The 11,371-nt window shown below is 37.4% G+C and overlaps 1 protein-coding gene across 2 annotated transcripts in view; it reads left to right on the forward strand.

The window, feature by feature from the left end:
* Window positions 1-2,929: 2,929 nt before the first annotated feature.
* Window positions 2,930-11,371, forward strand: part of LOC132154890 (protein canopy-1) — an 11,278-nt gene continuing 2,836 nt past the window's right edge. The window contains exons 1-5 of one of the 2 annotated variants that reach the window (XM_059563612.1): window positions 2,930-3,025; window positions 3,143-3,173; window positions 3,854-3,965; window positions 6,170-6,285; window positions 10,698-10,907. In XM_059563612.1, the coding sequence (XP_059419595.1) occupies window positions 2,961-3,025; window positions 3,143-3,173; window positions 3,854-3,965; window positions 6,170-6,285; window positions 10,698-10,907 (534 nt within the window). In that variant the 5' untranslated portion in view covers window positions 2,930-2,960. Of the gene's footprint in view, window positions 3,026-3,131; window positions 3,182-3,853; window positions 3,966-6,169; window positions 6,286-10,697; window positions 10,908-11,371 lie in introns of those variants that run through there. The other variant, XM_059563613.1, reaches the window with a different exon arrangement.

The raw sequence follows: 11,371 nt of genomic DNA on the forward strand, positions 1-11,371 counted from the left end.
ATTTCAGGATAGTTGTTATTTTTACAGCTTAAATCACATTCATTATATTAGTGAAGACCAAGACCCGTTTAACCCAGAATAAATTCAAAGCAGCATTATCTTACCTGTTCATATCTTGAACCTGATACTTTCCTCTGTAAAACCTCTCTCGTCCAGGCTTGTCATAAACCTTATTGTTCTCTGTGAAGAGAATAAATCACGTTTTGTTTGTGGTTGAATTATATTTTGCGGTAAAAATGAAGGTGCAGCATTTAGTACACACCAAGAGTTGTTTTAATTAATTCAATTAAATTCAATTCAAGTTTGTTTGTATAGTGCTTTTTACAATACAAATCGTTACAAAGCAACTTTACAGAAAATTTGGTTTCTACAATATTTAGTAAAAGCTTATAAGTGGTGACTGTCAGTTTGTGCACGTATGACAGAAATTTTAGAAAAATTAATACAAGACGTAGTCAGCCAGACGATGAACATTATTAATATTATTAATAATTATTATATGATGCAATGACACTTGTAGCAATAATTGTTAGTTCTGTTTGTTGATTCAGGGTTAGCATCATCTGGGGTCCTCTGAGGGGTTGGCATCATCTCTTCTCAGGTGTTCTGGATCCAGACTGGAGCTTGTGTAAATCCTAGTTACCACGGGATGTACTGTAAATAAGAGACATCATTAGCATAGCTGCTGATCCAACAAAGTAAAATTAATTAGTTTAACCCAAGCTAAAAAATAAAAATGCGCATTTGATCAGATGCAACTGCAGTCACAATTTAAGATACATTATTCGAATGCTTGGCGAAAGAGATGCGTTTTTAATCTAGATTTAAACAGAGAGAGTGTGTCTGAACCCCGGCCCGAACATTATCAGGAAGGCTATTCAAGAGTTTGGGAGCCAGATGTAAAAAAGCTCTACCTCCTTTAGTGGACTTTGCTATCCTAGGAACTGTCCAGCGTTTTGTGACCTTAGGGAGCGTGATGGATTGTAACGTGGTATAAGGATAGTTAGGTACGCAGGAGCTAAACCATTTAGGGCCTTATAGGTAAGTAATGATAATTTGTAACTACGGAACTTAATAGGAAGCCAGTGCAGAGACTGTAAAATTGGGGTAATATGATCATATTTTCTTGACCTGGTAAGGACTGCATTTTGGACTACCTGTAGCTTGTTTATTGAAGAAGCAGAACAACCACCTAGAAGTGCATTACAATAGTCCAGTCTAGAGGTCATAAATGAATGAACTATATTTTCTGCATCAGAAACAGATAACATGTTTCGTAGCTTGGAAATGTTTCTAAGATGGAAGAATGCAGTTTTTGTAACATGGGACATATGATTTTCAAAAGACAAGTTGCTGTCTAATATAACACCCAGACTTTTGACTGTAGAGGAAGTAACAGTACATCCGTCTAGTTGCAGATTGTAATCTACAAGATTCTGTGTAGTGTTTTGTGGTCCAATAATTAATATCTCGGTCTTATCTAAATTGAATTGGAGAAAATGATTTGTCATCCAATCTTTTACATTTTTAACACACTCTGTTAGCTTAGATAATTTAGAAGTTTCATCTGGTCTCGTTGAGATATATAGCTGAGTATCATCAGCATAACAGTGGAAGCTAATTCCATATTTTCTAATAATATTACCAAGGGGCAACATGTATATTGAAAATAGAAGGGGACCTAGGACGGATCCTTGTGGCACTCCATATTTTACTGATGATAAATGATATGACTCCCCATTTAAGTAAACAAAATGGTAGCGATCGGACAGGTAGGATCTAAACCATCTTAGAGCCTGCCCTTGAATACCTGTATAGTTTGTAATGATCTATGAGTATGTCATGATCTATGGCAGGGATCTTCAAATCTGGACCTCGAGATCCACTTTCCTGCAGAGTTTAGCTCTAATCCTAATCAAACACACCAATCAATCAATGTCTTGTGATTATTAGAAAATCACAGGCAGGTGACTTTGATTAGGGTTGGAGCTAAACTCTGCAGCGCATTGGACCTCCAGGGCATGATTTGAGGAAGTGGGATCTATGGTGTCAAACGCAGCACTAAGTTCAAGTAAGACTAGAAATGAGATGCAGCCTTGATCTGACGCAAGAAGCAGGTCATTTGTAATTTTAACAAGTGCAGTTTCTGTGATATGGTGGGGCCTGAAACCTGACTGAAATTCTTCATACAGATCATTTTTGTGCAGGAAGGTGCTCAATTGAGCAGACACAACTTTTTCTAAAATTTTAGACATAAATGGAAGATTTGAAATAGACCTATAATTATGCCAGTTCACTAGGATCTAGTTTTGGTTTCTTAATAAGAGGCTTAATAACTGCCAGCTTGAATGGTTTTGGGACGATTATTGTTCGTTCAGTGTACCAGAGCATGTACGTTAAGTAAGTAAGCAAGGGATTGTGGGTAATAAAAAATGAAACCCAAACAACTTTTGAAAATACAATTAGCCTACTTATATATCTGAGATTCGTTTTCACGATTTCTTTCAATTTTAAATGCAAATGTTAGCCTGAATGCTAAATGCATAATTTTTTTTTAAATTTAATTTAATATACTGTCCATTGTAGTTTTCATAGCAAAAAATTTATAAAGGTTTAAAAATTTATTACTTACAAAACTATTTACTTATTTATGACTTACACATGTCCCCATAGTTTAGACATAGTAGTACCGTTTTAGTTTGCAGAAAACAAAAATAAAGGATGTTATTAATAATATTTATTTATTTATTTATTTATTGGAAGATCAGTATTATTTTTTATTATTTAAAAATGCATGATTATTTACGTTACGGGTACTACAGATGATTCCTACCAATTGTCACTTGGCAGTTTCCCATATCTGGTCGAGTGTTGTCTGGGAACTTTCTAATCCGGGTATTTGATGTCTAGCCATTCTTTGCGATCATTGGATAAGAGTCAGAATTCTGTGATTTCATTGGATGTCGCGGCAGTCAATCATTAAGGTTGCTGGTCGTGGCAGCACGACAGACCGGCACGTGGGTGGGTAGTCGTTGCTTTTTGTATAGGAAGCACATTTGTATTTCGTTTTTGTGTAAGCTAGCGTTACCTGGTATCGAACTTGTACCCTTTTTGTCATTTTTTGTAGCAACTTTTTTTGTAGCAAAACTTTTACCCGTGCCTCACTCACCTCTGTTCTCAGGTAAGACAGTACGCCTCATTGAATGTTTATAATGTGTTCGTTTAAGGAATATAGAACTACAGGTTGGCCACCACATCCAATCCAATACTAAATAAGTACGTTTTTAGTTCTTATTTTAGCTGCTTCTTTACTCACACGCACCTGAACAAATGAAACGAGTTTTACTTGTAAGTCATTCAGAGCGCACTATTAGGTGACGCCGTCTCTTGTAACGTTACATATATTTAGACTAGTACGTTAATTAGTTTAAACCGTATCCTAAGCCGTTTAGATAACAGAGATGCATATATTTTAATGAGTCAGTGTTTGGTTATCAGAACATTGGTGTTTAATTACAATTACACAGTAATGTTAGAGTGCAAAAATAGTGTTGTTGTTGTTCAGTTGGGGGCGCTAGTTAATTCAGAAACGTTATGAAAAGTCCCTGAAGTTTTCAAAAAGTTTAACTCCTTAAAGAACAGCAATACGTATTATGCATAAAATACACCTGTTAAGTACTTGAAGCCTGTTTTCAAGGCTGCAATCAGAACTCTTTAAAATGCTATCTCTGAGGTGTTTTATAACTTTTTTTTTTTCTGTTGGTTATCATTTAGTGTTGTGATGAACATTCAGTACAATTGTTCTGTGAGTGTCTAATGCCATTTTAATTACATTGACCGTGTTTTGCTCATCCAGGAGATCAGCATGTCACCATGGGTTAAACCGGTTTGCCTTGTTCTTGTGGCAGTGTTCATGTTGTCCAGTACAACAGAGTCAAAGAAAGATGAAGCATTGTACTGTTCAGGTATGTTGATGTTGCATGGAGTTTCTTAATAAATAAACTAATAACACACACACACACACACACACACACACACACAGATATGACTTATAATGCTAAAGTAAGTGATGATTGAGCTGGTAATTACAACAAATGTTTCTAGTAGATAAATTTTTCTGTCAGGAGTGTAATTTTTATCTCTTAATTTTTCACTTTCTTTTAAACTGTCACCGCCATGTTTTTAAACATTTTGTGACATCAGTGCTCAAATTTTTTTTATACTTTGGTCTTTTCCATAATGTTTTAATAACAAACTTTTTGTGAGTTTTATATACATCACAGAGAGGCATTTTTATTTATTCTATTTTCTGTTTTTTGGTTTCACGGTTTACTTAGTTCTTCAAAACTCAACATCTGCATAATCATATTTAAAGGCACAGGTTGTAGGACCTGCCACTAGAGGACGCACTATCAAAACAATAACAATCGCATGGTTTGATGACGCTAAAGAGGTGCGTGGAATGATGGGATTTGTTGTCTTCTACCCAACTGCTGACGGCCATCAAATCAGACAGAAACAAATTATGGATTTAACGAGAGTTCAACGATTTGCGCGAATAGATTACTTACAAAGTCAATGCAAAGACGCGATCAGACTATGGATCAGCCATAGATACTTAGCCATAAAACTAAGAAGAACAACAACTAATGTCATTGACAGGCAACTGCACTGCCCTGTGTTACTGTTTAGAATGGGAATTTTCTCATGATTTACAAGTAGTTGAAAACATTAGAGATATTGTTAGTAATCAGCTGGACAAAATATATAACACAAGCCTAGTGGTTTTTGGAAATTTACTACAAATATCTTACAAATTGTACCTTTAAGTGCTATATTGCACTGATACCGTTTGTGCAAGTTTCACTTGTTTTTGTTTTTTTGCAAAGTATATTAAGATCTTAGTAGCGATGACTTTAGTATACAGTACAGGTCTTTAATCGATGGCTTTTTTAAAACCGTAATTTCAACATCTTAGTATATTAATATATGCTAAGATATAAGATAATACTGGATTAGCTGTGTCTAATCCAGTTTTTTTAAACTAAATTCTTCTTCTCCATCCTACACGGTTAGAGAGTCGGACTCGCAATCGAAAGGTTGTGAGTTCGAGTCTCGGGCCGGCAGGAATTGTGGGTGGTGGGAGTGCATGTACAGTTCTCTCTCCACCTTCAACACCACGACTTAGGTGCCCTTGAGCAAGGCATCGAACCCCCAACTGCTCCCCGGGCGCCACAGCATAAATGGCTGCCCACTGCTCCGGGTGTGTGTTCACAGTGTGTGTGTGTTCACTGCTCTGTGTGTGTGCACTTTGGATGGGTTAAATGCAGAGCACGAATTCTGAGTTGGGGTCACCATACTTGGCTGAATGTCACGTCACATTAAGTTATTCTTAACCAAGACAAGCAAATGTGTCTCTTTTTTTTTTGTGGCCAACATTAAACCAACACTGAAATGAACTATTTTGACTATCTTGTATGTGAATAGATTTCATGTCTTACTTTCAGAAGATTCTGAAGTTAATTTGTTTGGTAAATGTACTATTTAAATGTGTATTTCATTCTGGTCACTTTGCAGGACTAAGATTCTTTCAATAAAGCCCTGCTGGTTTCTATTATGGAATAATATTACTAGTATTAAAAAATAATAAATCTTGTTGCAACTAATGCTAGGACCATGCCTTTTTGGAGAGTCAAAGGGTGCAAAGCTTGATTCACATAAATCCTAGTTTAAGCTCCGCCCAGGTTTGGCAGTTGCCGTGGTAATATAGCAAGCATGACTAAGCCCCAGGAAACAGATTTTACCAGTAGCATAACTAGTGATTTTTTTTTTTTCTTTTAAGTACATGCAATGCAGATAATACAATTAAAATAAAAAAAAGTTGATACAAAATGTGTTCTAGTTCAGATGATTTAAGTACATGCCATGATTAAAAATCTAGGCCTGATCATTAATTGTACAAGAAGGCATCCAGCATTATCTCATGGGAAATGTATATTTAGTCCTGTTTATTGCGGTACAATGATTTCCTGCAGGAAATATTTAGGTTTGTACATTGTCATAAGATTATGAAGCCTGCATTTTTATTTTTATTTTTTTACCTTTTTGAGTACCATTCAATGTTTAAAGGATTAAATTGATTGTAATGTTTTTTTCTTTTCATTTCTAGCCTGTGTGGCGATTGCAGAGGAGCTGAAGTATTCAATCAGTCAAACTGATCCAAAAAAGACGATTCATGTTGGCGGATTCAGACTTAAACCAGATGGAAGTCTTACGGACAAAAAGGTATGATTCATTGTTAATGGCTTCAGAATCAATGTATCATTGTCAATGCATTTACAGTATCCTCTAAAGATGTGTCCTCTTCGTCCAGGGTGATACTGACTGCCAACTTTCTCTTGCTCAGGATAGTGATAAATTGTGAAATAGTTCATCTGTTGCTAGGATAGAACATCAATTTCTCAGTCTTTACCACCACCATATTTATTATGAGATTTTAGTTATATTATTAACACAGGCTAATCAATGTTCAAAAATATTCAACAATATACTGATAAGACCTGAATTGTTAGTTTCAATTTTTGTAATTGTAAATTGTGTATGTGTGTGTTTGATTAGTTGCCTTACATATCTGTAATATTTCTTGGTGTTTATAAGCTTGCTCTGTTTAATTGAGTAAAGGGAGCCCTTTTTACTGTTTCCTTCTCAATAGTGGTGTCAGTGTGTAAAGGTCAGAGCCAGTGAACTATATGCCCTGACCCCTGGTATCCAGGGACTGTCATTAGGTGCCAGACTCCTCTATTGATTAGAGGTTAATCCCCTTTTAATCGTAACTGCTGTCTAATAACAAGTGTTTGTTCAGTTCTGACTTTTCCCCTCCCTTATTAAGCCGTTTCATCTGTGGGTAAAATGATTGTTGGGATATGTAACGCGAGTAATGCTCTACCATAATTAATGAAGGGACTTGAATGGGAAGCTTAAAGGTACAGGTTGTAGGGCCTGCCACTAGAGGGCGCACTACCAAAGCAATAACAATTGCGTGGTTTGATGAAGCTAAGGAGCGTGGAATGATGGGATTTGTTGTCTTTTACCCAACCGCTGACGGCCATCAATCAGACGATATTAAAACGATTACCACTTGTTCAACAAATATATACACTCATGTACATTCAAACACAATAATTGGGCATACATAGCAAATGCGAGTTCAACGATTTGCGCGAGTAGATTACATACATAGTCAATGCAAAGACGTGATCAGACTATGGATCAGACGCTTCCTCGTGCGGGTCTAGAGACGTGATGCCCCGCGTTTGTCGTGTATGCCTCATAATACTAATCTTGTTGATCGTTATAATAGCATACGTTTTCTGTAAAGATATGAGTCAAAACAACTCGCCTGTCGAGTAAAACACAAGCGAGATCGGCATCTCTTTCTAGTTGAAGTTTGTCGCAAAGCTCTCTCCATCTAGAAAATGCAACATATTGATCCTCGCTCTTTCTCTCCTCTTGTCCCAAAATCTTCTTGGGTCGTTTGGTTGGCACGTGCGCTTACATTTACGGGGGCTGTCCTTGTCGACAGAACCAGTGGCAGACGGTAAACTGTAATTATGTTCCATAAATAAGTAACACAATCCACCATAAAACGTGCCAGAAGTAGTAAGTAAGGAACTGCTTGAAGCAAGCTAGTGGTTTGCTGGACTCTAGACACTACTTCAGCATTTGTCCACGACACTGTTGTCATGTGGTTTCTATGTCAGTAAAGGCGGTAACAAAGGGCAACTAACGTCATTGACAGGCGACTGCACTGCCCTGTGTCACTGTTTAGAATGGGAATTTTCTCATGATTTACAAGTAGTTGAAAACATTAGAGCTATTGTTATTAATCAGCTGGACAAAATATATAACACTAGTAGCCTGGTTAAAACCAGACCCTTTTCAGTTGAAACTGAGTTAGGGTCTGGCAAAGCCTATTAGACGTCTCGTTTCTAAAGGGGCGTCACCGACGGACCTCGTTCAAATGCCTCTGGGCGCAATTGGATAGACCTAAAACCAATCAGAGCGATGGAGATGACGTATGCAGAGCGAATCCAGTCAGTAAGACCATAGATATCGGGTAAGACAGCGATAACATCTTTTTTAGATATGAAGGCTTCAAGTGTTGTTCTTTGCTCGGGTTTTAACGCAAAGTTAAAGTTTAAATCACTTAAAACAGACGCGATAGCAGTTTCGAACGAATGTTCCTCTGCAGCATCCATCTTTGTAATGTACAAAATCTGCTTTACCGTCGCTGCGCTGTCGTCATCGCGATTTCGGCAGCACAGAAACGAGCTAGATAGTCCTCTTTGCCAGACTATTCTGTAGAGAGAATTGAAATTCGCCGGAAGTAGTCTGGGTTTTCCCAGGCTATAACACTAGCCTAGTGGGTTTTGATATTTTACTGCAAATATCTTACAAATTGTACCTTTTAAATTTTACTATTGATTTGGGTATACTGTTTGGGTTTTAAACAAAAACTACAGGTATTGTTGGGGATGAGAAAGAAACCTGTTAAATCTGTTATGTCTTGCTTCGTTGCAGATGAAACAGTTGATTAATGAAGTACTTAATTTTTTGTTTCATGCATCTGTCTTTTTTCTTAATTTGTCATTTATCAGCTCATTGAGGTGATGTCAGGAGTTTGGGTTTTAATTGCATATTATGCTTTAAATTGCGGCTCAGGGAGCGGTTACGTGATTTTGGACACTTAATTTTTTATTTTTCATTACAAATCGAAAGAAGCTAAGAGTGAGAGGCTTGTAACAATTCTAAAGAGAACGCTGCAGCTCTCAGATGCCACTGTAAAGAGTTAAAACAGTTTTGCACCCAGCTTGTCTGTACTGAATTATGTTTAGCATATTTACTTATCGCACATAACCACCATCATATTGGTGCCAGAAAATGAAGCCAGATCCACGTGCTGACTTCTTCCATCTGAATGTTTTGGTCTTTGATTCCTGAGTATCCTATTTCTCTTCAGTAATAAGGAAGCAAAGCCGAAGCAGTGTAGCAGAACTCGCTCACTGTTCCCTGAGAGTGACTTCATTTTAAAATAAATGCTAATTAAAGCTCGCCAAATCCCTCTCTGTTTCACTTTTCATACTTGGCTTGGTTCACTTGCCCTGAAGCTGTAGGTGAACCCCTGCGATGCGCTTCATGTTTTTAGCAGATTAACCAAAGATAACCTTCAACAGCTTTTGCTAAAAGGTCAATTTATGTGTAAATAAACATTCAACAACTCTTGATCAGATCCTATATCTAATCTACTGTATATGTTAAGACTTTTTTTTTATTTTTAATAATATTAAAATAGCAAAATGAAACCCACTGTGTCCCAACACTACAATGATGCCTGACTCTGTAATGGGAATTCAGTGAAGGATGGCATCCCTGTGAAACCTTTTCTCTGCTTGCACCCCCCCCCCCTCCGCCATTCCTACAGAAATTCTTTATTGACAGCTTCTATTCAAACCCTTCAGACTGTTACGAGGAGGAGTTTAATTCCCCTCTATTTTCAGGATTGCGTGATAAGGACTCGGCAGAGGTTGTGGCACTCAGGCCGTCTTCTGCTAGATCTGTGGACAAGATTTTTATTTCTTTTGGACTTTTGTGCACGACTGGATCTCTCTTATTGTTCTCAATTGGTTAACCCGAAGTCTCCTAAAGATTAATGAGTTGAATTTAGAAGTGTAACTGGTGGAGATCTCAAATATGATAATTAAGATTTAGTGTCAAAGATGTTCTTATACACACATTGTATCCATAATGATACGGTTTAAACATCCAGCACCTATAGGCACCTATACTCCTTCGTTCATAGTTGTTCATATATTGTCTTATCTTGCGGCCCATCCAACTGCATTCAGCTTTTTAATTAAAAAGATGGGGGATGTGAAGATGAGTTCCTGTCCTTCCATCCGACCTTTTATCTTATTTGTGACCAGATGGCAGCAAGCCACCGAAGCCTCTTTATGTCACTGAACCTCACCAGAGTGGAGGGGGTAGAGACTCCCTCATAATGTAATCTGTGAGACCGGAAGCATCCATACTGCGTCTGAAAGGGGACAATAGGGCCAGGGATATATCTACATTGCACGAAAATCCAGCTCATCTGGAACCTGTCCTCTTTCCAATAACCCCTCACCCCCCATCCCCGCCACCCTTTGACTGGCCTGACAAGGAAGACTTCCTGCTTTGATCAATGGAGGGTGGAAGAGAGGAGCTGCCCAAGAGAACCAAAGGATGGGACTCCACTGTTTACCCTGCACTTGGCTGCTGTTGACAACTCCCCTCCTCACTGCTTGCCCCCAGCTCTCCAGCCTTTTCACTCTCTCCGGCCCCCATCACCCTTTCTCCTTCCGGGGGAGGCCAAAGGGGCAGGAGCAGGGTGCACCTTGACCTGTCTAGACACCACAGTGTGGTTTTGTTCTGTTGCCAAGGCAAGGGGGATCTACTTTTGCTACTTTGGAGATGCAGGTTAAAAGTCAGCGTCGTGGCACAGGGGATGTGTTAAGATGGGAACGGAAGGAAAAGGTCATCTAAGTGACCTCAGTGCCCTACATTTTTCTCCCCGTTTTTTTTTTTTTTCCAAGGTTTGTTTTTGGTAACTTAGTCAACGAGTCTTTCTGTAACTTTATTCTGAATTCTTTTTTTGATAGGTTCCTCTTGCTAGGTCTGAGACTTACTTAACTGAACTGCTGGAAGAAGTTTGCAATAGCATGAGCGATTATGCCCTCTATGAGGACCCGGACACCAAAGAAAAGAGTTACAAGAGATTTGCACCAAGAGGAAATGATGGTGGGAATTTTCCAGATTTCAAAAATTTTAAGTTTGATGGACCAGAGAGTTCCAGCGCCTTAAAGTTTGCAGTGAGTATAAATTTGATATATTTGTCATTGAGTATATTATTTTTGTTATAACAATAAAAAAAAAAAAAATATATATATATATATATATATATATATAGTACAGACCAAAATTTGGAAACATTACTATTTTTAATGTTTTTGAAAGAAGTTTCTTCTACTCATCAAGCCTGCATTTATTTGATAAAAAATACAGAAAAAAACTGTAATATTGTGAAATATTATAACAACTTAAAATAATAGTTTTCTATTTAAATATACTTAAAAATAATAATTTATTCCTGTGATTCAAAGCTGAATTTTCAGCATCATTACTCCAGCCTTCAGTGTCACATGTAACATCCAGTCTATCACATGATCATTTAGAAATCATTCTAATATTCTGATTTATTATGAGTGTTTGAAACAGTTCTGCTGTCTAATATATTTGATGAATAAAAGGTTAAAAAGAACTGCATTTATTCAAA

The sequence above is a fragment of the Carassius carassius genome, chromosome 12 (genome assembly GCF_963082965.1).
Source record: "Carassius carassius chromosome 12, fCarCar2.1, whole genome shotgun sequence".
Classification (NCBI taxonomy): Eukaryota; Metazoa; Chordata; class Actinopteri; order Cypriniformes; family Cyprinidae; genus Carassius; species Carassius carassius.